The 27,445-nt window shown below is 40.4% G+C and overlaps 2 protein-coding genes across 26 annotated transcripts; both read left to right on the top strand.

Annotated features, from left to right (window-relative positions):
- The first annotated feature begins 939 nt into the window (after positions 1 to 939).
- znf740a (zinc finger protein 740a) lies at positions 940 to 22,379 on the top strand. Of its 25 annotated transcripts, none has more exons than XM_055160245.1 (20): positions 941 to 1,266; positions 2,425 to 2,543; positions 2,711 to 2,893; positions 3,157 to 3,300; positions 5,072 to 5,192; positions 5,712 to 5,795; positions 7,210 to 7,293; positions 7,723 to 7,806; positions 7,986 to 8,069; positions 8,206 to 8,289; positions 8,518 to 8,601; positions 10,328 to 10,411; positions 11,111 to 11,194; positions 12,360 to 12,443; positions 12,699 to 12,782; positions 13,093 to 13,176; positions 13,422 to 13,505; positions 13,961 to 14,044; positions 14,552 to 14,670; positions 16,598 to 22,379. In XM_055160245.1, exons 2-20 carry the CDS (start codon positions 2,499 to 2,501, stop codon positions 16,769 to 16,771), a joined length of 1,878 nt encoding a protein of 625 aa, XP_055016220.1. In that variant the 5' UTR covers positions 941 to 1,266; positions 2,425 to 2,498; the 3' UTR covers positions 16,772 to 22,379. The 25 variants fall into 25 exon arrangements, with proteins under 25 accessions (XP_055016238.1, XP_055016237.1, XP_055016245.1 ...); XM_055160246.1 differs by having other exon boundaries at positions 943 to 1,266; positions 3,157 to 3,270; XM_055160254.1 differs by lacking the exon at positions 7,210 to 7,293.
- A 1,198-nt stretch (positions 22,380 to 23,577) lies between these two features.
- Positions 23,578 to 26,203, top strand: LOC110171312 (single-strand selective monofunctional uracil DNA glycosylase-like). The gene is made up of 2 exons (XM_020937013.2): positions 23,578 to 23,876; positions 25,427 to 26,203. Exons 1-2 carry the CDS (start codon positions 23,652 to 23,654, stop codon positions 25,958 to 25,960), a joined length of 759 nt encoding a protein of 252 aa, XP_020792672.2. The 5' UTR covers positions 23,578 to 23,651; the 3' UTR covers positions 25,961 to 26,203.
- The last annotated feature ends 1,242 nt before the right edge of the window (positions 26,204 to 27,445 follow it).

Here is a 27,445-nt window from a genome sequence, read left to right as displayed (position 1 = left end):
GACCCATGCCTAAAGTTGGAGGAATTATTTCTCAATACATTCTGCACAATAAGCTATAGTGAAATTGTTGGCATAATATCAGACAAGGAAATGACTCATGTGTGATCTTATGACAGCAAGTCAGTCAACTTTCTGTAAGAAGGAAAGAACAACAGTGCAAGCTTGTGGACGGGCCTTTTATAAATAGGTCCTCTCATGTTGTTCAGTGTTTGCATTTAATTTGTTTAGAAAATAAGATCCATGACAGTGAAGAGAGATAAGGTATTTTTAACTATTGTTGTTTTGGTATACTACAGGTCATGTAGGGTTTGCTTTGATAGTGAACTGTAATCAGGACACACAAACTATTTCTATATCTAGACAATATAAACACATTATATTTAAGTTAAGTTTAAGTTAACTCTTTTGAGTTTTGGGGTTTGTAGTTAAAATATGGAGAAAATATAAGAAATTAGACTGAGGCTACTTTAATGGTAAAGTCATAATTCAGTAGTAAAATCTATTAAACAAGATCAGATAAAATGAGATGACCCATAAAGTAACTACAGGAGAATGCAAAGAATACAACTAAAGCTATATTTTGTACAATTAGTAAAGTTATTAGCAATATAGACAATTTTGTGCCTATCATATTGCACAGTACTATTGTTATCAAAGTGTTGAATAAAATATCAGGTGTCTAGTGTTGGGAGTGTTACAATGTTGGGAGTGATTCACATTCAAAAACACTTTAGGCCTATAGTAGCCTACAGTTAGTTTTTGTAGTAAATGTCTGATATGACCTACAAGGTTGCACCTTCTGCAATCTGTAAATGATCTACTAGTCTCAAACATGTAAACAGGCCTGTATCATGTTTATCACAGTGTGGCAGCAGTGTTATTAAGGATTTGTGCGTGAAGAGTGTCGCCCTCTGCAGGCTGAGCCCCGTCTCTTCAGAGCCTTTCTCCGGCCTCGTCTCGGTGTGGTTCTGGCGCAGACACGGGGCCATCTTCTGCACAAATCCAGAGAAAAACACGTCTGTTTGGCGCCAGGCCTCTGTCCGGGCGCAGAGCTGCTTCCTCGGCTGTCCCCGTGTGAGAGTCCGTGCGCGGGTCTGGAGCGGGGGTCGTGAGCAGGGGCCGGGGCAGGCTGAAGATGCGCCTGGCGGGGCTGATCTTTGGGCTGAGCTGAGGCTGTGCGGGCTGTGGGGGAGTGGAGCTTCCTGTGGCGTTTCCTCTGTTTGTAAACTAGCGCTGAAGAAAACCACGGCCGACGACAGCGCTCAGGTACGGCCCACGATTTTATGCTTTACATTAGGAGCATATTATTTGATCAGTGTTAGTTTATGCATCCAACTGTGTGTCTATTAGAATGGCACATAGGGGTGCAGCTGGTGAAATCTTGATCATGTTATACTGAATAAAACAGCGCCAGTGTTATCCAGGGCTAGGAGGCTAACAAATGCTAGCTTCTCTGGGAGGGGGAGGCGGGCGGCCATCACGAATGCATTTATCGCTCAATCTTTTACCAGCTTAATGATAGGTCTTTTTATGTGCATTTTTTCTACAAAGGCGTGGTTGTTATTCTTCTATGTAAGATTGAGTGTTTTGGATGATATAAGCCTACATCTCGACGTTTTCAAACAAGTGTTGCTTCAACTCCGTATCGTTTATGTGGAGGTGGGCGAGGGCGCCACAGAACAGCTAGCAGAGCCTCAGACGAGCCTCAGTCCTCAGTCCTGTGCTTTTATGTGGAAAAGCTGACGCAGAGGGGGACTGAGTCGCATACATAGTCTCCCGTGGAAGTACAGAAATGCACGCAAGATAAAGGTTGCAGTTTTGTGCAAAGCGTCTCCTAAAAGTTGCAGTAAAAGACAAGCTGATCCAAGCAACTAAGCTAAAGTAGCCGCCAGTGCGCACCATAGACCACTGTTACTATGTTACTACTCCTGCATACACCCAGATATGAGCACATGTGGAGAAAACATTAAACCTATACACAAATACGAAATGATCCCACAAACTTTCTCATTTGAAAGAGATGCGTACACACTGGAAATTATTATTTGTTAAGTGCTTTTATGATATGTTAAATTTGTCCATGAGTATGTTCTCATCTGCCATTTGTTCAGACATTCATAGGTAAAGAACATTTATTACAAAAGCTTCATTTGCTACACATGGATTCAACAGTATGGAATTGAAGTTTTTGAGGATGGTGGGGGATCCTCAACTAGTTGGGTTGTTAGCTCACGATTCAGAGTTCAGTGTGTGTATGCATTTGGAAGCCTTTGGTAGATATCAAATATATATTTAATATTAATGTTTTATATTTTTGTTACAGTAAATTCATGCCTGCAGGATTTGTATCATGATGATGTATTCCATTTGTTCCGTTGTATTGGTGTTGTTCTTGTGTGTTTGATTGTGTCCTCCTTTCCTCAGTTTAATACTAGATGAGCCCCGACCATCCTGACTGACGCTCTGTGGATGACCCTGCGCCCACACTCCCCACAGCCATGTCCCATCTGCCCAGCAGCTCAGTGCGCGACCATATGAAATGGGTTTGTCTTAAACACCAAAGTCATTAGCACTAATGCAGTATTGTGTCACTCAGGATGTTGTCGATGTTGAATACTTTTTTTTTTTTTTGGCAGAAGAAATATACATTTTAGTGTACCCTGCTGATCCATTCATCTTCTTTCATATGTTTTCTTTTTGATTTGCTCAGGCGGGGCTGCTTGGCTGCGAGGCTGTCCTCTCCAGCATGGCCCTGATGCAGGCCAGTACGATGGGCGCTCCGCCCAAGAAGATGATGGCTCCACTTGGCCATGGCCCCCCACCGAGAGAGGTCCCTGACCGACCCCCCCAGAGTCACATGATCCTCCCATCGGGGATGAGCTGTCCGCCTCTGGTTAGCACCAACCTGGGAATTGCATTCCTTTCAGTTTTATGATAGGAATTAATTAGTCTTGACCAACAGTTCACAACTGATATTCAGGAGTGTAGTTTGAGTAATCATCCAAGTCTGTTAATACCATTTAATTACTGAACCTGTTACAATAACATATTAGTCACAGTGAAATCATAATTACAGTGTTTGTCCATAATTACATCATAACAGATATTGTGGTGTTTTGGGGAATACTTGAACTGATTTATTGAACGTTTTCGCAGCTTATCCGAAAGGAAGGAGAGTACCAGACCCCTCGACTCCTGGACGATAAGGACATGAGGGCGAATGAGGATCAGCTGAAGAAGAAGAACAGGAAAACTGTGCCTCCGTGTAAAGTGAGAGAACACGACGAGAGGGGAGGGAAGGTCAGTCAGTGGTTTATACCTCAGCACCGGACTCTGCAGCGTATGGTGTTTAAAAAGTAGTCTGCTGCACTCACGAAGGCCATGTCCACAATGTGCACATTACAGACAAAGTACACAATTTAGTTTCCAGGTTTTATTGTTTCAGATAAAATTCAGTTTGTAGCCAGTAAGAAGCAGCAGGTTTTAATTTGCAAGGTCACTCTAATCAGAATTTTATAATTGGCAGTTTTTATATAAAATCATTTTCCCCCATTTGGTTTCCTTTTTATGCAGCACAATAGAAAAGCCTTATCATCTGTAATTCAACAAAACCCATATTTGAAGACTTCTAGACTTTAAGAATCTCTCTGTTTTCCGTCGTTTAACAGGGTTAGAGTGTCTGGTGGGAGCTCTCATGCATGCAGACGCGGCTGTGTGGGGGTGGGTGGATGGGGGGAGGAGCGGAGGGAAAATGGCGGAGGGGGTGGAGGTTGTGTGCAGAAGAGAGGGGGGAGGGGAGCGGAGGAGACAGAGCACAATAACTGCAGTTGTGTCGAACGGGGAACAGCCAGCAGCACCAGGGCACTAGGCCATCAGCAGTATTTCCCATAGACCCGGAGAAGATTGTAGTGGTATAGATTTTTTTTTTATTTGAGCAATTTAATCTTGTATAAATTGTATTGTGTAATTTAAGGCTGTAGTTGGCAAAAGAAATTTTTGGTCGACTAAAGACATGTCCTGCCGATTGATTAGTCGACTCTAAAGGGGGCGTGGTAAAAGCTCCATATACTATTAAGTATCTCTGTGCATCTGACCCAAGACTGCACTCACAAGATTACACTTTCTTAGCTATAAATACCAAAAAATATATATATAAAATCTTAAGAAAGCTCACTAAGTCACTTCTCCTTTCTGCTGTTGATCCACGTAAATGATTATAATCTAAATAAATTGATTAGTCGACTGATCCAAATGCCACTTAATGCCTATTTTCAATCAGAGTATATATTTTTTAATAATTATACTTCCTTTTAAAGGGTTATAAAAATACAAATACAAAGTGTCATTTTAGGATAACAATATATTACAGCTTAGTTTAGGCTATCGGGGAAAATTTTAGACTGAGGGCCGCCATAGTCTCTTCTATTACAGAAAACTGTATCAGGAATGAAAGGTTCTGCCTAAAGGTTATCTTTGAATCTGATGTGTGAAAATAGTATGGAGCACATGGAGACAGGGTTAAGAGATAGAAAAAAAATCACAGTTTTTGTCATTGACTAAAATTTTCATTTAAAATTAGTTTTATTAAAACAAATAAAACTGGTTTCAATATTCATTTCCAGAGCATAAAAACACATACTTTTAATCATTTTAATTTCACTTAAATTTTTTAAAAAAAAATCCTTCCTCCAAAGACTGAACTATGTTAATTATATACTGCCATGACTTTATAAGGTCTTTTCGCAATTTTCTGAGGCCTGTGCAGAGTTTTGCCTTCACAATAACGCTGCAACAATTAGATGCCAACAGGACACCAGGCTTATTTTGACCTCAAGAGCTGCTTATACAATATGTACAATATACATTTCTTGTACTGGGGCAGGACACATTTTAGTTAAATACATGCAAATAAAAGGTTGTTGTTCTTTGGCTGTTTCTGTACCTGTCAACTCTGGCTACTGGTAAAACAGAAGAAACAACAAAATAAAGGTGACAGGTAGCTATGTGTGTGGGTTAGCTTCACATTTGAGTTGGTGGAGAAACATGTTGAAGAAAATCTGTTTTTTTCCAGGGGCCGAACGGAGACGAGAATGGCCCTGCGTCTAAAGTGCAGAAAAACTTTATTTGTGATCACTGTTACGGAGCGTTTAGGAGCGGATACCATCTGAAAAGACACATCCTCATTCACACAGGTAATGCCCCCTTCAGTACACATCCAGTCATTGTTATTATTGGGTACTTACAGAGATATTAACCATAAACCAGGTCAACAAATTTACAATCTGAAAGTTAAACAGCAAATTCTACCACAGAATTCTGACCTGCCCTCCATCTCCACATTAAAGGTCCTATATTGCACAAAATTTCCTTTTGTGAGTTTAAACCATGTTAGAACGTTGTTACCTCATCAAAAACATACCTGTGTTTTTAACAACAGTAACTCTTTATTAACAGTCTGTCTGCATCTCCAAACCTCAAATCGCTCTGTTTCACCTTTTGATGTCATGAAGCGGTAGTTTTCAAGTTAATAGCTACCTTTTACCTTTTGTTCAGTAGACTGGCAATTCCAGGGCTGAAATGATCCAAATTATTCCAGTGATGGTGCATGGAATTTAAACTACAGGGATAGTAGAATGATGCTAGGGATACTAGAATGTTGTTTATGTTTCTAAAGTACACTTTGAAGACTAACTTTTGGTTTGTTTGTTCAGGGGAGAAGCCGTATGCGTGTGCTGTGTGTGACATGAGGTTCATTCAGCGCTATCACCTGGAAAGACACAGCCTCATTCACACAGGTAAGAGCCCTTTACATTATATTATACACTATAGCAAATCATAGTACACAGCTCACTACACTGCTCTGTCTTTATTAACATTCCTTTGGTTTGTGGACAGTCATTTCCAACAAGCTCTTGCCCCAAACACACAAAAGAAACAACTCATCTATGGCACATTATAAACTATAACAACACTATTATAAACAGTAAACAATTCATCGTGTCTCAAAGATAATGCTTTTACTAAAAATGTAAAATATAGCTGTAAACAAGTGAAAGAAATTTAAAATGAAAGACTATCTATAGCTTTAAATAGCTTTGTAGATTACTTCAGTTTTTGGCATTGTTTTCATGTTTATTATATCTCAAATTAAGCATTAGCATTGAGATACAAATATCCCCTTTCTAGTATTCACCTTTGTTTTGTCTCATGTTGTCACTGTCAAACATGTTGACAGTGACATCCACCACAACTCCATGTCCACTGCCTTGTATTTATTTTAGCATGATTCGGCAAAAAACCCATAGAGATGCAGTCGGGGTTGTACACAGAGCCAATTGTCGAATATAGTTTCAATTTCAAGTTCCCATTCCTCCGCCTTACTGTTGGAGGTACATTATAGAAAGACTTTTGTACAAAAAAATATCGTGCTATTCCACAAACACAATACATATCTTTGGCATTCTGGAGAAATCAGAAGGCTTGTCCTCCCACACAGACTCATGTTTGAAACTGCAGCTTTGAAATGTTATTTACTCAGGCAGAAGTGCAGTTTTAGGTTTCATTTTACTAAAACATGTTTGGTTTTCACATAAAACTCTGCGTGGACATCAAAGGACTAAATGAAAATATAGCACATATATATGTTGGACCTTCTCTGCAGTTACAGGGCCTGATTTCAAACCATCAAGTGTATCTGCCAATCCCCAATATCAACAGATGCCAGGGCAGAGACTGAAAATATGATTTATTTCCTTTAAACACAGAAAGCGTGTAATAAATTGTCCAGATGTATTTAGTAACTGTTTATCATCATATAAAGTAAGTACAGAACGTTACTTTCAATATACGTTCAATATATTGGGCCATGTTAGGCCAACATTGGTCAGTCTTATACCAGTTTATAGACCAAAGTGGGATATCCTCAAACTGTTCAATATCAGCACTGAAAAATGCATCATGACAGAGAACCAAGTGTATGGGATAATGTCAGCCAGGACAAAAAGTTGTAAAAATTATTATTTTTTTTCACACTTATCATCTTTGCATGCAATGCATGATGTGAAGAGCATTTATCTTAACAGGAATAAATGAACAGGCGCTTAAACTGTTGCATCTACACACCATGTACATGATCTTAGCTCTGGACTCTGAATACTTTTTGAGTATTTGAAGCCTGAAACCTAGACTAATATTTCTGTTTGTGTGTAGGAGTGAAGCCGTACGCTTGTTCCATGTGTGACATGCGGTTTTTCCAGCGTTACCACCTGGAGAGACACAAGCTCACTCACACTGGTATGAGACCGTACCCCACTATCATGTTTATGTTTTTACCATAAGATATGTTAGGCTTTTTTCACCTAATTGTAGTTAGACTTCACATGTTATGATTCCCGCTTTGTTTTTCATTCATTCAAGTAGCTTCAGTTTTTATATATAAACTTGTGTTGACTTTACTGAAGTCCTTTGATGTCCCGCAGTGTTATAGTTGATTACAGAACTACAAATGTAAATCGACTGATTATATGAAAATGTGCACAGCTATTTTACACTGCACACTGATTTGTCTTAGTCTTATCTCAGTGTTTTATGCTATACTATACTATATACAACTATACTTCATACAGCCCACTCTTATCTAAGTAAAGAATGTGAGCTAGCCCCCCTCCCCTGATCTCCTGCTCAAAGGCAGTAGTCAGTCTAATCTGTGCCTCCTCTGCACAGGGGTGAAGCCGTACGCTTGCTCCATGTGTGACATGAGGTTCTTCCAGAGGTACCACCTGGCCCGACACAGCCTCACTCATACTGGTACGCAGCAGTGCCCTCTGTAGACTGTGCTGCCTCAGACTCTAATGGACTTGTTCAAATTGACACCATTATTTTCACTGCAGTGACTCTGACACATAATGACAGAAACATAGGTGGTCCAATAGACTGTTTGAACAGGGCCTGGTCCTGTGATGTCTCATAGTGTTCTGTGTGTGCAGGGGTGAAGCCGTACGCTTGCTCCATGTGCGACATGAGGTTTTTCCAGAGATATCATCTGGCCCGACACACTCTCACGCACACGGGTACATGCTTTCATTACCTCTCACTGACACTAGTTGGAGCTGTTGTGTATTTTCAATATATGTAGTAGAGCACAGTGAGGTCAGAGGTCAGACTGTAGAATGTGTGCGTCGTGCTAAAGTTTGGCCCTGTATCCAGGGGTGAAGCCGTACGCTTGCTCCATGTGTGACATGAGGTTTTTCCAGAGATACCATTTGGCCAGGCACAGCCTCACTCATACTGGTAGGCACCCTCTACAAACCTGAATAATACTATGTACTACTGTATCACAAAATATGTATTATTGTACCTTTAAGTACAGTACTATTTAATTATGCTAATGCTTGGACTTTGTTGGAAGACTGTCCACTGACAAAGTGACTGTGTTCTATCTGAAAACACGTGTATTTGGTGCATGTTTATATTATATATTGAGTGTTTCTGTGGACTGATGTGTGCTGTGCTCTGCAGGAGTGAAGCCTTACGCCTGCACCATCTGTGACATGAGATTTATCCAGCGCTACCAGCTGGAGCGCCACAGCCTCACTCACACAGGTACGTCTGAGAGAGGGGACCAACTGCATGCATCTGTCACATGACTACTTCAAACTCGAGTTTGTGATCTCTGTAGGGAACATTCAGTTTTAAGGTACATTTGTACTTGATTCAGACTTGGGATATGGGATGACACAATGACCATCTAAAACATTTTATATAATTGGTTCCACCCAAGATTTACTTTGATATCTCCATTAAAGCTCCTTTACAACAACAAGCTCGTCATCCCCATCACACTGTCAGGGTGACAGCTCATCTCCTTCACCTCACATGTTTATAGCTTCACAGTGACCAAAATGAATAGAAGACAAAATATTCACTACACCCGCAGGGGGCTCTAGTGAGATGACATTGTACATAAATGTCTGGTACTCTGGCTTCACAGCACAAGGTTCAGGGTTTGACTTCCAATTGGCATGACACCTTTCTGTGCTGCCCTGGATGGGTGTGCTCCAGGAACCCTGTTTTCCTCCATAAACTTAAAATCCTCCAGCTCGGGTAGTCTTGACCAGGCCTAGCTCAAGAAGTGAATTTATGTCCTGAATGCAACATTGTGAATCACATAGATGGAGTAAAATAGATTATTGCAGCTTTGGACCAGAAAGGGTGCACTTTGTTGAATGTGAACAAAAGTGCAGAAAAGCTACAACAAAGGTAAGCTGCAGTGCACTGTCTTCACCCAGACTAACTCTGAAGAGCTCTGATGATCTCCTCCTGTACAACACCAGAGGGACTTGAACACAGAGATGGAGAACAATAGGAGCCTCAGCAGCTAAACTCAGAGTCCCTGAAAGTGGGGCAACATTTTGCAACTGGGGCTGATTGAGGCTGTGGACCTGATCACTTTAGACAAGTTCAGACTGTCTGATGATAGAAAGCATTCAGTCACTCCCACAGTTTTATCTCTTATGGAGAACACTTCAAGACACCTCCCTGGACCTGAGGCAGGAGCCCAGTGACAGAGACCACTCTCTTCTGAAACATCCACAGGACAACCTGGTCCTGTGATGTCTTCTGACATGGGTATGTCAGTGAGACCCCCTTTCAGCTCTCCCAGCCCAGTTCTGAGCTGAATATCTTGAAGGATTCTCTCTCCATCTGAGACTCTCAGAGACAGAGCTGAACAGTTCAGGCCTTCACTGATCGGACGAGGCTCCTCCTCCTTTAGGTCCAGAGGCCCAGATCAGGCCACAGCTGTGAGACTGAAGAGTCGATTCATCCACCGGGGCATTGTGTCATTTCACATTCAATAAACTTTCACTCTTTACCAAACATTTACACATGATTTGTAAGATGGTTGTAAAATCATTTTAGGTGCAGGTTTAACATGTATTTGATGCATGTTTACATGAAACATACAAATGCATTATCTATGTTGAATGTTATGATTTGAATAGTTGTCCAACAACTGCCTAAAATTGTCTTGCCTCTGAGCGCAGGCACTTGGCAAATTCTGTGGACGATTCAGGCTGATTTGGCTGGAAATTAAAGAGGAATATAATTTGGTGTTTTGATTTTTGATTTGGAGCCACCTTTTTCATTTTCTAAATTGTCGGAATTTGAACCGTTGGCGAAGATTTAAAATGATAACGGAAGAATACTGGAAATTGGAGATAGCCCACATTGGAAATCTGACCTTCACGTTTGACTAACTGATATTTCAGTAAAGTCCAGATCATTTTTGGCAGTTGCCCTGTGTGTGCTAAAGCCTTTGTGTGTGTAGGGGTGAAGCCGTACGCTTGCACCATGTGTGACAAGAGGTTTTTCCAGAGGTATCACCTGGCCAGACACAGCCTCACGCACATGGGTATGCTCCAGTCCCATCACTGCTGCCACTGTTACACAGGCCCTGCTCTCACACTGCTTTATACTTTATAGAGTTAGCAGTAACATGAAGCACCAGCTCATATTCTGTGCAGGAGGGACTTTTAAGCTCAATACAGACATTTTAGTGCCTTAGCCCAGGGCCTGACTTTGGTCATTAACATAGACTGTATATAGAAGTGGACTGAGAGAATGTGATGTCACTCATAGCGCCAGCCAAATGAAGCTTATTGAAGCCTCCAGTTTTACTGGCTAATTTTGGAGCCATATTGGGAAATCCGAGTGCACAATCAAAAAACCAATCAGGAGCGAGGCTGCTGAAGGTACTCGCCTCTTTGGCAAATAGCGGGCACTTAGCAACGAGGTTAGTAAGTTACACCTGTTTCTAATGCTGACCTTGGGGAAAGAAAACACGTGATTTTTTTATTCTTGATTTACAATCAAAATTGAAAACTAAAAATGCCAATATTGTGTAAAGTGGGTTAAAACCAAAATAAGAAGCCTGACAGCAGCAGTGACAGAGAGAGAGGCGACCATTTTTCAGTAGAAAGTAAATTGGAATCAGAGTGGATGGAGCCGTATCGCAACCAAACATGATGGCCAGCGGGCTAGCTATGTCCATGTATATTTACAGTCTATGGCAATGAACCGTAGCAGCAGAAATAACTTGTTCTGCGTTTAGGGGTGAAACCGTACGCTTGCACCATGTGTGACATGAAGTTCTTTCAGCGTTACCACCTGGCCCGACACAGCCTCACGCACACTGGTATGAGGCACCATACCACACCAGCCCCTTTCACAGAGAACGCAGCAGCCACTGAGGGAGGCCAGGGCATTCATGAATATTCTTTATCGCTCAGTTACAGAGTAAAGGTCCAAGTGCAAGGGCTTGAACCCAACAGTGCCAAGTGTAGCTTTTAGGTCTTTGCCATCACCTCAGCCTTAGTCTGTTTGATTTGGCACACCTTTACTCTGCTTCACACATTTCCATTTGGTTTTAGCCACCTCGAGTGGCTTAGGCCAGTGCAGACACCCCCTATCCAAACCGGCTCACGCATTACTATTCCAGTGGACAGAGGCTACATCAAAGTATCCACAGGAGGTGGTGTGTAGAGGCAATCATTTGAAATCTAAACGAACTTCATTATATTATCTCGTTTTGTTCAACATCACCTTAGTGTCCTCAAACCCCAAGAGCTATTTTTAATGCTGAAATTTAAAGGAGCTGATCACTTTCAAACTGTTTGATCAGTCTTTCAAGGTTCTATAGACCCACCAATCTGACATCAGCGCACTGTGTCACATAAACTCTACCTTCAGTGAAACAGCGTCCTCTGTGAAAGGGGCTCTAGGATGTTCATGTGTTGTGTGATTTAATGTAGCTGGTAGTTAAAATGTGCTAGCCTGGCACAGCCAGACTCTTCACTGTATTAGTGTGTTGTCTCAAAGCACTGCAAATCAAATATATATTTTATGAGCGATGAGTGTACATGAAGGAAACGATTCAGACGAGTAGCACAATAGCTCTAAAAAGGCGACACAAAAACTTCTTTTGGTCATTTTAAACTGAATCGACAGAAGTGAACGTACTTACAGGAGCCTCCACTGCTTCTTGATAGTTTTGGCTTATTAACTCAGCACAAACTTTGCCATACAGCGCCCAGAGTCTGGCTTAGCCAGGCTAAAACTATGGTCCTTCTGTGGTCAGATCTGTTTAGTTCTGGTTTCCCCATGTTGGTTCTTCAGCCCTTTTTACACAGTTACTCTGGAGGATTTACTCTCAGTGATGACTCTTGCTGTATGCTCTTCTTACACTGCAGTTTGATGATAGTTCCACATTATAGTCTCATACGTGTCCTCCATAAAGCAGTAGTTGCGCCTGTTATCGCCTGATACCAGAGGCGCCCTGTAATCCTGCTGTCTGCGTTTAGGTGTGAAGCCTTACGCTTGCACCATGTGTGACAAGAGGTTTTTCCAGAGGTACCACCTGCAAAGACACAGCCTCACGCACATGGGTATGGGCCGCCTCAGATCTTCATGTGTATAATTACAGTTTATACTATTATTATATCACTAGGGCACTGATAAGCTCTGCAGCAACATCAGCTCATGTGGTGTGTCCAGTGGTGGATGTACAAATTTACTTAAGTTATTGAATTTTGCTGCATAAAATAATTTTGATAAAGTGGTTAGCACCCCATCAATATAAAGTGAACATACATATATCCCTGTTATTGATGGACTGTGAGTAATTGCTGCTCTGCGTTTAGGAGTGAAGCCGTATGCTTGTACCATGTGTGACATGAGGTTTGTCCAGCGCTACCACCTGGCCAGACACAGCCTCACTCATACGGGTACGGCTCCACTGACCTTCATTTTATTGCTTATATTTGCTCTTATGATGAGGGAGGATTAAATGTGCTTCAAACTAGTACAGAGAAAGTGGTTACTCCTTGAAGTATCAGATGTAGCAATGACAGCATAAGATAATTTGATGTGTTAGTTCCAGTGTTTCGTAAATATTTGAATAGTAATTGCTCAGTAAAGCATGTAATATAGTTTATCATGACAAAGAGAAGGCTTATTCATGCATGAGCTGGCCCACATGTTTGTATTGTGTGAGCATTGGCAGAACTCTGATGTAATCCTGCTGTCTGCGTTTAGGTGTGAAGCCTTACGCTTGCACCATGTGTGACAAGAGGTTTTTCCAGAGGTACCACCTGCAGAGACACAGCCTCACGCACATGGGTACGCGGCGCCCACCGCCCATAGATCTATCATCAGCTCATGTCTGTGTTTAGTTTGGATCTAATAATCGCACTGCTGTGCATTTTAAACCATTTGGCAATTAATTCAAGCTTTAAATATGCTTTTTACTCTCCATATATTAAACAGTGAACATTGATAGTAATGGTTAACAGCCCATCAATGGTGATTAGTGACAGGCACACAGCAGAATGACTCGCACTGAGATCCTGTGTTGATGGTTTTAGGGGTGAAGCCGTACGCTTGCACCATGTGTGACATGAGGTTTGTCCAGCGCTACCACCTGGCCCGACACAGCCTCACTCATACGGGTACGGGTCCTGCCCTCTGCACGCCGCACTACTACAAACGAAGCAATAAAGGCATCAGATCTCTTTCAAGGGAAACTGAACTCTTAGCTTAAACAGCAGCACAGGAATCCTCCTGGCTTTAAATATTGTACAGGGTTAACATCAGATCTACATTTAAGTCTCACATTCATCGCCAACTGATCTTAATAATGTGAAGAAAACTTCTCTTGATGTTTATTAGTTGCTGGTGCATTTCACCGAGGGTTGATTTTAAGTAATAGAATATGTATGTGTTCTTTGTCCTTGTATGTCATGGGTGTTGATGTGGACAGTGGTAGGCACATACAGTCTGTGTTTAAACTGTAGACAAAAAAGCCATGTTGTTTTGAGTTACCCAATGCTAGGCTAATGCTAGTGCTAGGCTAATGCTGCAGTTGCTCCTGTTGTTGAGCTAATCGCCTGCTCTGTGTGTGTAGGGGTGAAGCCGTTTGCTTGCTCCATGTGTGATATGCGGTTTATTCAGCGTAACCACCTGGAGAGACACAGCCTCACTCATACGGGTACGAGACCTCCTCCTGTAGCTTTAACTGATGCAAACATGTCACATGACAAGGCCACGACAAACTCGAGTTTGGGTCGTCATGTCATTTGATGGGATGTTGAACCAGACCCAAACAGTGCCCTGGTTTATGGTGCTGCTCATCTGGACCAGAACACTCAAGTCCACTCTGAAATACACATAATGAGTTGATGACAGGCCTCACTCACTTCTGAAATGTTTTCAGTATATTAAAACTGTTATAAATAGGGATGGTCTGATGTTTTTCATGATAAATGTAACTCACTAATCAGGTTCAAAAGACCAATCTGATGCACTGAGGAGAAACTGGGAATGACACATGGGCACACAGAGATTTAGACAAATTATCCACGTTAAATATTGAGGAATTTATCCAATATATAAAAAATGTCCATCCCTACTTATACACCAGACACATTGCTGATTGTTTTTGGCTAACTTGAGTGGATTGTGCATGCTGATGCATTGACTGTGTCCTGTGCTGTAGGAGAGAAGCCTTTTGCCTGTGACATGTGCGACATGAGGTTCATCCAGCGCTACCACCTGGAGAGGCACAAACGTGTGCACAGCGGAGAGAAACCCTACCAGTGTGAGCGCTGCCAGCAGGTGAGTCTGTACACACACGTACACTATACACAAATGAGTCTGCACACACACGTACACTATACACAAATGAGTCTGCACACACATGTACACTATACACAAATGAGTCTGCACACACACACATACAGTATACAGTGTACACAAGTGAATCTGCACACACACATGTACAGTATACACACAAATGTATACAGTAGTAACACAAACATATACACTATATACACAAATATATACACAATCTATGCACAAGTGAGTCTACATACAAACATATACAGTGTTAATAGTTTGCAATGACACCACACTGGGGGTGTTCCACATGCATCTCTATTGGCGTTATGTTCACCATCATGTTACCATGTGAACTCAAGATACAAAATAAGAAAAAGAGCACATTTTCAGAAGCCTGTGATCAGTACAAGTGTTCATGGTCCTGTTTAGGTGTTCTGTTTTCAACAAAAAGGTCATAGAATAACTGAAAAACTGTTGGCTCACACTAGCTTGTGATTATTCCAACTTTGCTGTTCCAACATGGGCACATTGCTCAGACAGCTCAGATTCATGTCTAACTTGAGTAAAAGTTTCAGACAGAGCAGTGCTTTCACTTCACACTAACAGAGAATGTGGATGGCATGCACAGACATATAAACTGTGACTCTGAGCACAGGTTTTTCAACAAACCTAACAACTGATTTTCAACAGAAAGGCTAATACTAGCTATCTTGTGACTATAATTTTATTGAAGAGGGCCTTGTTTAACAGCACAAATCAGCTAACCTGTTGTATTTCCAGCTAAGTCAGTTCATTATGGTCAGATCATGTTAAAAGAAAAATGAGATTAAAGCCTAATTTGAGAAGCAGAGCATCACACCCAGTGGGAATGTTGATGATATCAGCTGCAAAGTATCAATAGTACAAAAAGTCCCATGCCCAAGTATATGCCTAGGGCCATGTATACACAAAGAAAAGCTTCATTTCTCCTACTTTCTAATTTCAAAAACACATTTTAGGCAAACTTTAGCTTACCATGTTAGAATATTGTTTCCTCATTAAAACATTTCTGGAGTATTTTGCATCGTTAATGTTGGTTTTATCAGTAATTCTGAAAAAAAAAAGTTCTTTAAAATTTCCCAACATTGTGACATCACAGATAAGAGATCCAGCACAGTTTTTAAATCCATTTTGTTTAAGCAATTTTGCCATTTTTAACATTCATTACTGCTACATACTTACAGCAGCATGTCCGGGCATGTTCCTAATTACCTAGTTTAAGTTTTCCACATGGTAATTCCCTCTGCTGCCAATAGATGGTGAGCTGCAGTCCAATCAGAGTATGTGGAGCTCTGACGCTGTACTTGTAGAGCGTTCAGAGCTACTGACCCATAGATTCGCGGTACGATTTCAGCTGTCACGGATGATTACTGCTATTGTGTCCTTGGGCAAGGCATTTAACTCCCCTTGCTTCCAGTGTTTGTGTATATGGGTGTGTGAATGTGTGTGTGAATGGGTGAGTGATTTCTTGATGTGAAGTGCTTTGAGTGCTTTGAAGGTAGAAAAAGTGCTCTATAATTGTGAAAATGTTTTGACCATTTAGATTGTCCAAATATGTCCCTCAGACCATTTTTTTGTCCCTCAGGCGTCCAAATGAATTGTCCCATATTACTTTAATCAGTACTTTTTACTGCAGCTTTTTGAAAATTGACTTAAAAGTGTTCTATTGAGGATCTAAACATGAATAAAGGACTGATGGCCAGTTATAAATGCACATATTTGAATTATTCACTGTATTGATATCAGGCTGTGGTTCTTGATTGGCCCTCCGGTTCATCTGTGTTTTGATATGTGGCCCTTGATGAAAAAAAGTTTGGACACCCCTGAAATACTTTGAAATACTTGATACCTTTTATAACAAGTGCCTGTTGTTGTTTGTCCTCAGAACTTCTCACGGACGGACAGACTGTTGCGTCACCGGCGTCTGTGTCAGGGCCGGAGCGTGCCCAAAGTGGAGACGCCTCAGTGCTGCGAGCCTCGGCCGTACCCCCAGGACCCCCCTCCCGCGCCCCCAACGTGGAGCCCCCTTCACCCCCCTCCAGGGCGCCTGGCTGTCTGACACATAGCCCCGCCGCCATCTTGGATCCACGTGGGACAGGCCACAGGGTTTCCTCATCGCTGAGGCAGGGGCACGCGCCATAGACAAAACCTGAGCAGCTCCAAGAGAGAAGAGAATACTGACAAACTTTGATTTTTGTTTATTTTTTACAGTTTTTTTTCACCCCAAATTTTTACAAACTGTATACAAAAGTGTTCCTGTTTTGTAATCTATATTTTCTTTGCGGAAATCTTTTTATTATTGTGAATTGAAATCTTTTCCTGGTGGTACTAGTGAAGAGGAAGGACGTCTCTGCACAGTTTGGTCACGTTGAAAGTATTTGAACCATTTCGGGAAGGTAGATTTGAACTGTAAACAACCATTACTTAAGTGAACGTTGAAACTGTATTCAGAACTGTTCGAAGTGTATCTTCAGTTGCAGTTTCAGCAGTGTAAATAAGAGTTGTCATTATAACACTTTCGTAATGGCGTTGCCCAGATGGTTCAAATGAACGCAGAAATCTTGTACATAAAAAAAACTAACCACCAGTGCTTCGAAATGTAAACTGCCGGGCCTCCAAAAGTGAGCGATGTCATCCTGTTATGATGATTCTGGACTCCCGGACTCCCATTGGCTGGTCTGGTTCTGGTCACGTGACTCGCTGCTGCATCAGGAAATAGCGCGTCTTCATTGAGAGGCCATGGACCAGTCCTTCCTTACTCATTCAAGAGACCAAAATCTTGAGTGGTTTTTAGTCCTGGTCTTGGCTCTAGGCTAGTGCTACCACGTCTACTGTACAAAACATTGTGAGTTCAGTGGGGTTACTCAAAATCTTGTGGCCTTAGTGTTGTTGGTTTTCATTTTGCCTTTTTCTCAACTGTTGCGAATCGTGGATCGGAAGAAGACGGCAAAGCAGCATTTTGTTTTTATATAACTGTCTCGGTTACCCGGTGTTGGTAACTTCCTTGTCTAGCTGTTGTCTTTTGATGAGTATTTTTACTGTATACAAACCGATCGGGCAAAACATTACGACCACTGACAGAAAGTGAAGATTTTGTCAGCAAAGTTGTTCAACAAAGAGAAACAAGATTGGGATTTGAGTCTGCAGTTGTCAGTATCAGAGGTGCGTTAGAGTCTTGGGTTAGACCTGGGTTCATCTTGGTTTGGTCCTGGTTTAGACCCGGCTTAGTCCTGGTTAAAACGTAGCTCCTGTAAGTCTCCTGTAAATTTCTATCCTAGGGGCTTTAGGTTTGGTTAAATCCTGGATTAGACCTGTCTTAGTCGTTTGGTTGTCCTGGTTTGGTACGGCTCTTGTGAGGTGGTCCAGGTTTGCAATGGTCAGTATCTGTTTAAGGTGCTTAAGACCTGGTTTAGTCCTGGTATAGACCATGTTTAGTCCTGGGTTATAACTGGTTTAGTCCTTGGTTAGACCTGGTTTACTCATGTTTAAGCCTGGGTTAGATCTGGTTTAGTCTTGTGTTAGACATGGGTTAGACATTGTTTAGATCTGGGTTAGACCTAGTTTAGTTCTGGTTTAGTCCTGTGTTAGACCTGGTTTAGTCTTGGGTTAGACATGGTTTAGTCCTGGTTTAGATCTGGGTTAGACCTTATTTAGTTTGATGTGATTTAGTCCTGGTTTAAACCTTAGTCTTGGGTTAGACATGGTTTAGTCTTGGGTTAAACCTGGGTTAGACCTGGTTTAGTCTTGAGTTAGACGTGGTTTATCCCTGAGTTAGACCTGGATTAGACCTTGTTTAGTCTTGGTTTAGTCCTGGTTTAGACCCGAGTTAGACCTGGTTTAGTCTTGAGTTAGACACGGCTTAGACCTGGTTTAGTCCTGGATTAGACTTGGTTTAGACCTTGTTTAGTCTTGGGTTAGATCAGGTTTAGTCCTAGTTTAGTACTGCTATTTTGGGCGTTTCTGATCTTGCAATGCTCATTATCAATCAGAGTTGCGTCAGGCCTGGTTTAGTCCTGTTTCAGACCTGATTAAGTCCCAGTTCAGCACCTGTCTGAGCACACAGTGACTGAATTATAAGCCGATGGTCGTAATGTTTTGCTCGACGGTTGTATATTGAACAGTATGTAATATTTAGGAACTCTAGGCAATTAATGCTTCCCTCTGCTATGCTTTGTCCACCGAGTCATAGGCCAAGGCACAAATAACCTTTTTTTTTTGAGTCGACTACAACTTTTCTATCCAAATACTACGACGTGATTGCTGTATATAACGTGTCTATTCATTTCTATTGGTTCGGCCTTAAGTGAGAGTGAATACTGTACTCAGAAGCGAAGGTAGAACTTAATGATATTGTAACAAAGATTTACTATTGAACGTACTGATCCTTTCCGTATGCCAGATTTTTCCCGATTTGACTAAACAGACTGAAACTACATAGGAGCTTAAGCGAACCATGGTTATTATATACAGTCACTGGCCATTTAACTTGCTTTATAGCGATGAATATTGGACATTTGCTGTTCTAACGATCAGGAATCAACGTGACGATGGGTTCCCTTGGTGCGTTGTCGTAACATTTTCAAAGGAACTATAATCTGGGACTGAAGTGTAGGGTAGATTTAAATGAATTGTCAAAATTGCAGATGTTTTGACCTGGTTTAATCGCTAAGACATCGCATATAGATTTATTTTATTTTTTTATTTACCATATTCAAACTCCCGTAAGGACAGTTTAAGGGTTTATAGAGAGATCACAACATTAACCAAACATAAAACCACTTCACGCTTGTTTTTGGTGCCTGAACCACATGATAATATGGCAGAAAGCTCCAAGAAGTAGATTTTGCATAATTCCTCCTCTTTAAAGTTAATATATCTGTAATTACTAGATTAAATACGATGAAATCCTGAAAGGAAACCAATCTTGAGGCTTGGTCAGGAGTAAGTAGCTGCAGGATTAAGCCACTATAAACTATTTGTACTTTAAACAGATGTACTTTGCGTGTGTCGGTGTAACCTCAGACCGGTACTTTTAGATTGAAAATTACCTACTGGATTAACTGGATTAGGGATGTTCCAATATGGATTTTTAAAGATGATATCCGATATTTGCCGAGACCAATGTTAAGGTTTAAAAAATCTCTTGAGGACCAAATGTACGCTGAGTTATAGTAACGTTTACAAATTCACTTTTCTTGGGAAATCCTCCGATATCGCCGATAATAATAAACCATCTCTATTTTGGAAAGCAATCAGAACTTCCAGATGAGTCCATTTGAAACCTGTCTGTCCGTTGAAGAGTGGCCAGTGAGAGTATACGGTCCGTTTTTGCTCCTACGCTATAGTAACCGCACAAACTGATTTTCTTGTTAAAGGGCCTGTACCTGATATTTTGACTGAAAAACCATGAATGAACTGTTAGCTCCGCCCGCTTTGTCAATTTTTTATTTTTTTTTATCTTAAATTGAAACATGACGAGAAGCAACAGTCTAGGAAAGCATGCAGCTATGGTTCTTATCTGACAAAATTACTTTTCTAATGTACAGTATAGGTGATATTAATTTGTCATTTTCTTTTTACAAATAGCTGCTTTTACAAAGTACTGTATAGAGTTGGTGCGGTTGAACAATTTGGGAAAAGATCCAGTTGTGATTTCCAGTTATGTTTTGTTAATAGGATTCTGTTCAAAGTTCATATAGTACTTTAAAGAATGGACAGAAATACTGAAGTATGGACTGGCAAACAAATACAAGAATCAAATTTCAAAACATGTTTGTAGGGATGGTACAAGATCCCGTGAGACAAATTTGCCGCAAGATTAGGCCTGGGAAACATTAAGAAGTTGCCGATATGATACCTCCATACATAGGCCACGATACGATACATATCTTTCAGTTCGATACAATATTTTTCAAATCGATTCGCTTCAGTTCAATGAAAAATAAAGGTGAAATCGTGGCTGTAATACTAAAAGTCTTTGTTACATCACTTCTTGTGCAAAGTTTATAAGAAATACAAATATTTTAATAATCAAAACTGTGAAAATGTCAAATGTGTCACATAAAAAAGTTTCCTTCCTCTAAACAAGCAATAAAACTGTAGCTGTAACAAAATAATTTAGTAAAATATACCAAACCCACGATATCGATACGGTATCATCACATGGAATGATATATTTCGATATTTTTGCACAAGATCGTGCACACAAGAGAAAAATGATCACGGTTTTACATTTCGATTGGACAAAAAAGGGTCACATGTTGGCGAGTCTCTTACGGTTCCAAAAAGCAGGACTAGAACTGAGCAAAACAAAAATGAAATAAATAACAAAATTGTGGAAACTGAACTGTGAAATTTATACATTTGGAACAAAGTTCAAATCTCGTCTCGTCCCGTTCTCGTGGACCCAATCTCGTCTCATGGAAATTGTAAATGTCTCGTACCATCCCTAATGTTTCTACAGACTGAAACGACTTTTTAATGTTGTATTTTTAATGAAACGGGACGTCTTAGGTACCGGCCCTTTAAGATTTTGGATCGAGAAAACCTAACGCATTGTGAATCCAGGGAGGGTACTGGCACAAGCACATAACCAACGGACAATAGTCTTACACGTAGTCCACCGCACCTGTCCACACTTCTGTCACATTTCGTATTATCCAACCTGTTGCAATAGATCCTTGTTTATAAGAGTTAGTTTTGAAGGTTAAAAAATTTTTGTTTTGAAAATTTCTCATTGTATTTTGAATGATTGTTTTAAGGACCTTTTTTTATTCTGATGAAATTGTGAACACTGGAGGTAAAAGAAAAAAAAATACAATATAAACGTTTATTTCATTTATTAGATTTTAGTTTTTAGGATGGTGGTTCTCAATCGCGGTGCCCACATGTATCGTAGTTTTGTTTTTTGTTTTTTTTATCATTTCGATGGCACATGTGTTTTCAAATTTAATACCGTGCTGTGGAACTTTTCTGGTAGAGCACCCACTTCCACTAGCTGCTTGTCTCTAACGTCTCTATCGCCGTGGAGACAAGCAGCCGACTTCAACGCTCTTGAGTTTACAGTTACGATCTGTGAAGAGGCGATCCCGTTCACTTTATAGTTTTACATTTTTCACAATCACACTAAAGTCAAACCATTCCAGGGTTAAGCAAGCAATAACATTGCTACGGAGACCAGCAGGTGGCCAACCCTCCACCGGAAAAGTTACACAGTGCACCTTTAGACAATATCAATCAACGGTATCAACTTTTGAGGGACCCACCTGTTGAGAACCACTGTTTAGTCAAAGCCGATTCCTCCTAAATGAACAAAATACATTGGATAAATTGACAACCCCGTGAAATTAACCTTATTTTTTACCAAGTCCCTGTTAATTGTAGTAACTTATATTGGTATTAGACAAACTTAAACCGTAGCCATCACAAAATTAGTTGTTTTTTTATTAGTCTTGCATGCAGAGTTACGGTCCTTGTTTAAATGGAAGGATCTCGGTATAATCTTTATTTTGTGTAGGGAAAAAAGCGTAAAAATAACTTCCTAAAATCATTGTAAAACGGGCTAACAATTCTTTTATGTACCTCGTGATCCAATAGTTTAATCTGTTTGAAAATCAGAGGAGAGGCTTCTTACTATTATCATGAATAAAATCATTTGTAAAGGACAACGTTGTGCTCTTGTATTTTTTATAAGTGAAAATAATTACTGTCGCCTATTCAAATTTGAATGTGCTATTGACTTTGCAGTGACACAAGTTGGTTCTACATTGATGTCTATAGCAGAATCTTCAGCAATTACCATAGTGAGACAAGCAAACTTTACCTGATAAGATTTTAGATTGTCTGAAAACTCAAGAAAAAATACAAAGCGGATTTGAAGAGTTCATTTTCAGGAGCTTGTGATCAATACGAGTGTTTATGATCCTGTTTGGTGTTTGATTTTCAACAAAAAGGTGAAAATGACTTAATGAAAAATTGTTGTACGGCTCACCTGTTGTAGTTCCAGCCAAGTCAGGTCTTCATGGTCAGACTGTGTTAAAATAAAGCACCAATTCATATTTAAATGTGCTGATACAAACTCATAGCATTTATAACAGAGATATTTTGTGCTTTACCCATTTCTTTTACAAAGAAGATTTAATTCACTTAATGTTCCCAAAATAAGAGCATTATGGATATTCCTTGGCACTGAAACTTCCTTACTGTATCCTTGCTGTGAGTGGGCTGGCATCTCCACAAAACTGACTCTAAATTTGGATTTGCAAAAGCTTTCCGCCTTCTTGTTGTCAAGGAAATGTTATTCCTTTAGCTATAATATTTCACATTATGGCATAAAACGGATCCATCTCCATTGAAGTTTGGTTTTAACCTTGGAATCCTTCAGGTGATGTGGCCCCTTTAGAAAATTCCATACGTACTGTTGCATTAATGAATCATTCAGTGAACTGGACAAGCTAATTACTGTTAAATTATTTGAGAGGAAGTTTAATTTGGTATATCTACTTCATTTCTCCTATAAACATTGTATTAAAATGTGTGTACAATAACAGGAATATTTAGTCTTAACAAGTTTGCGCCTTACTTATAATCCTTACTATTTTAAATACATTGTTTAAAATTGTAAGGATTATTGTTAAATATAAAATTATGCAAAAATACAACAGGTGTACTCTTTTTTTTTTTTTCTATAGCCTGTATGAGTCCAGTTTGTCAGTAGGTGGCAGCATTTTTAAACAAGTAAAATCAAACAGGAGGCAATGAGTACTCGGAGCATGGCTCTGAGTAACCCCTGGCTGCAGCCCAGCTCGCAGATGGGGGAGTGGCTCAAGGTGAGCGGAACTCCACATTTGCCCCGCCTACTTTACCAGTAACAACCCTGAGTGGTTTTTAGCAGCATTACGCAAAAGACTACTGATTGGATTTATACGAATTTTTCAGAAATGGGTAGACCCAGACGTATCTCTGTCCGCTTTCTGCAGGTGGAGCAGGAACTGAACCATCAACTCCGTGATCTGACGTTCACAGAGCCGGTTGAGTTCATCTACAACCCGCTGGAGTACGCCTGGAGCCCGCACAGCCGCTTTGTGAAGACCTACTGCATACCCGGGCAGAGCGTGCTGTTTCTGGGCATGAATCCAGGACCCTTTGGTATGGCACAGACCGGGGTGAGTGTCTGGACAATATACTAGTACTATACTATACTAGGATAATAGAACCAGGTTTAGTCTCAGTTGAATCCAAAACTGTTTGTAGAGTGCAGTTTGCCAGTATGCATGCACCCATAATGACTTTTGTTATAATTATCCTAGGTTAGTCAACATAACCAGCAAGTCTCCCCTACATTCTATTTAGTCAAATACAACCCAAGACCTGAGTAAAACTGTTAAATAGATTTAGAGACAGGCATTAAAGGGCTTATATTACATACTTTTTTGTTAAAATGTTCCCTCATCTTGGAGTTGTGTTTTGTTTCAGCCACACCTGTTAAACCTGTTCTTCTCTCAAATAGAAAACACTCTCCTCCACCTTGTGATGTCATGTGATAATACAGGAAGTGCTCCACTGTGTTTTTAAACTCCATACACCTTCATTAGAATAAACTGATCGATGTAAACAGACTAATAATAAAGGATTGCTCAAACATGTGTGAATGAAAAGAAACACAAGTAGTTTTTTGATGATGTAACAACATGGCTTAAATCTCATAAGAGTCACTTTTGTGTAGGACATTTAATAGATAACTGTGCTGTACTGTTAGGCTGTTGCTTTAGCAGGTGCATTATGGAGCACTAAATGTTTCTTAAATCTGTGCCACTAAGGCCAACATTAATAGGAACACAACATAAAGATGCACTATATAACTTTTCTGGGGGAGGGCCCGCCAGCTGCTTGTCTCCATGGAGAGGCCTAGAATGTCTCCACATAAAGACAACCAGGTAGCACTACTACCAGTGGTGGGCTGCACTCCCTAACTTGACCTAGAAAAAATAAAATAAAATTATAAAGCCGTTATTTTGTATTAGGCTATATGTTTCATATTTAGTTTAAAATTGAATGTGTATCTGCACAGACAACATGTTAAATTTGCTCATATCACTTGATTTTACTTTAGTTTTGAGAAAATGTTACATCATTACATTGCTTCTGTGCATTACTTTACATTACAGCCCTGAAGTACGTCTTGGGGGTGTAGCTTGGGGCAACCTCAAATCAAGTGATTGGTCTTCATAAACGTTTATCACACGCCTGACCTATTGTGATTCAACTGCTCGCTCCATCTCGCCCAGCTCCAACTCTCCACTGACTCCTGCTACAGGCTAGTGAATGGACAACAACAGAGCTGTGTGCTGTACAGCTATGACGAGTTCAACTTCAAGTCAAAGTGTATCTGAGGAACAGTTTTTAGGAAATAATATGCCTTTTCTTCTTCTTTCTTCTTCTGCCAAGCAAGAAAAGATTAAGCTGGAATGAGTGCACTGGTTGCTGTGATATCCTATGGCTCTTATTTTGATTCACACACTGGCTCGTGGCGGCTCATTACTTTCGCCTAAACCTCCACACAGGAGAGCATGAGGAGAGACATCGCTCATCAGACCCAGAGCAGCAGACACAGACTCACCGCCGGGACCTTCGCCCTCTCACTTCATCTGAAATGTGGTTGTGGGCAGAGTGTTTAGTCCCACTTGAAAAATCATTCTCTGTCTCATGATTCCAGGTCCCGTTTGGTGAGGTGAAGTCTGTGGTGGAGTGGTTGAAGATCTCTGGAACGGTGAACCAACCGGACAGGGTGCACCCAAAACGCCCCATCACGGGTCTGTCCTGCACCCGGAGCGAACCGAGCGGGGCGAGATTCTGGGGCTATTTCCGAAAACTCTGCCCAGACCCGTCTCTCTTCTTCAGGCACTGCTTCGTCCACAACCTTTGCCCGCTGATGTTCATGTCCTCCAGTGGTAAGAACTTAACCCCTCCTGAGCTGAAGAAGGAGGAACGCGACGCCCTGCTGGCCAAGTGTGATATTGCGCTGTGTGAGGTGGTGCGGGTTTTGGGTGTTTCCATGGTGATCGGTGTGGGGCGGGTGGCGGAGCAGAGGGCCAGGAAAGCTCTGACCGCGGCCGGACTGAAGGTGAGGGTGGAGGGGATCATGCACCCCTCCCCCAGGAACCCAGCGGCCAATAAAGGCTGGGAGGAAGTGGCCCGCAAAAAACTGGAAGAACTGGGAGTTATTTCACTATTAACTGGAAATGCGTAGTACTTTGTTACATTTACTAAAGTAACTTTTTAAAGAAATTGTACTTTTTCTAGCAGCAAACTTTTACTCCTACTTGAGTAATCATTTGATGAAGTAACAATACTCTTACTTGAGTTAAAGTTTTGGTTCCCCTTTCCACTGTAAGTAAGAGTACTAGTGACAAAAGATTTATGTTTGCAATATTTGAACACTGCACCACAATCAAAGAACAAGAAATGTACAAAATAATTATGTACAAATGCTTCTCAGGATTTAAACAATGTTCTGTTTTTTAGATTGGTTTAGTTTGTGTAAAAAATTACATGAATTTTATCTTAATTTGTTTTTGTATTTCTTATTAGATTTTTAAGTGTATGTTTTATACACTTGAGTATTGAATGACACTTTCAGTAAATGTCTTTTTACATTTAAACACATTGTTTCCAGACTTGTTTTTGATACACTGCAACATTTTTGCTCCCAAAAATCATTCAATCCACCCAAAGTGAGTGGACCATAATTGGACCTGCAAGTAGTGGTATAATTTATATTTAATTCTAAAGGTATATTGGCCAATGAAATACACAGCCTCTAGGGATGGGATGAGACACAATTTCCACAAGATGAGACTTGAGATTTGGTTCACAAAACTAGACAAAATGAGATTTGGATCTCACTATTTTTATTTTCTTTATTTTACATTTTTACTATCATTGTAGAATTGGATTTTGGTCCTACCGCTTCTGAAAAGGTGCAGCTCAACAGCACTTAACCCCCTTTTTTTTATCCAATTGAAATGTAAACACTGGGAAAAAACAATCTTACAAGATAAGTCCTTATACGTGCACAATCCTGTGGCAGTTTTCTCATGTCTCATGAGATTTTGTGGCACAAATTTTCCACAGTAGGGCATTAAATATATCAATATCCATGGAGACAAGCAGGTGATGCTACTAGGCCAAGTTAGTGGTTGAATCCCTGGAGAGGCAAGCCCGCTCACTTTAATAATGCATATTTTTCAGTATTTTTCACATGAATTAATCATTCAGTGAACTCGACAAGCTTATTACTGTTAAATTATTTGAGAGAAAGTTTTATTTGGTGTATCTACTTCAGTCTTCATACAAACATTGTATTAAAATGTGTGTACAATAATAGAAATATTTAGTCTTAATACGTTTGCTCCTCACTTATTACCCTTACTATTTTAGATACATTGTTTAAGACAAGGCAGGTTTATTTGTACGGCACAATTCATACAAAAAGTAATTCAAAGTGCTTTACAAAATAAGAAATACATTATAATCACAATACAAACTAACCAAAACATAATTAATCACCATAAAATAGAATAAAAATGAGGCATTAAATGAGAGAGAATGAAAACCTTTCAGTCATATGCACATATAAACAGAACCGTTTTGAGCCTGGAGTCAAAATGTTTAAAATTTTAAGAATTAATGTTAAATTGTGCAAAAATACAGCCCCAGATGTATTCTTCTTTCT

This window comes from Boleophthalmus pectinirostris, unplaced genomic scaffold (assembly GCF_026225935.1).
Source record: "Boleophthalmus pectinirostris isolate CB_2022bp ecotype Guang Dong unplaced genomic scaffold, ASM2622593v1 HiC_scaffold_3, whole genome shotgun sequence".
NCBI classification, from domain to species: domain Eukaryota; kingdom Metazoa; phylum Chordata; class Actinopteri; order Gobiiformes; family Gobiidae; genus Boleophthalmus; species Boleophthalmus pectinirostris.
Note: the sequence above shows the minus strand (reverse complement) of the source record. Positions and strands in the feature narration are given on the sequence as shown.

Coding starts and splice junctions, on each gene's coding strand:
- znf740a (XM_055160245.1), top strand. CDS start 2,499: ATGTCCCATCTGCCCAGCAGCTCAGTGCGCGACCATATGAAATGG. Junction 5,796..7,209: donor ACACAGCCTCATTCACACAG/GTAAGAGCCCTT, acceptor GTTTGTGTGTAG/GAGTGAAGCCGTACGCTTGT. Junction 14,045..14,551: donor ACACAGCCTCACTCATACGG/GTACGAGACCTC, acceptor CCTGTGCTGTAG/GAGAGAAGCCTTTTGCCTGT.
- LOC110171312 (XM_020937013.2), top strand. CDS start 23,652: ATGGGTAGACCCAGACGTATCTCTGTCCGCTTTCTGCAGGTGGAGCAG. Junction 23,877..25,426: donor TTGGTATGGCACAGACCGGG/GTGAGTGTCTGG, acceptor TCATGATTCCAG/GTCCCGTTTGGTGAGGTGAA.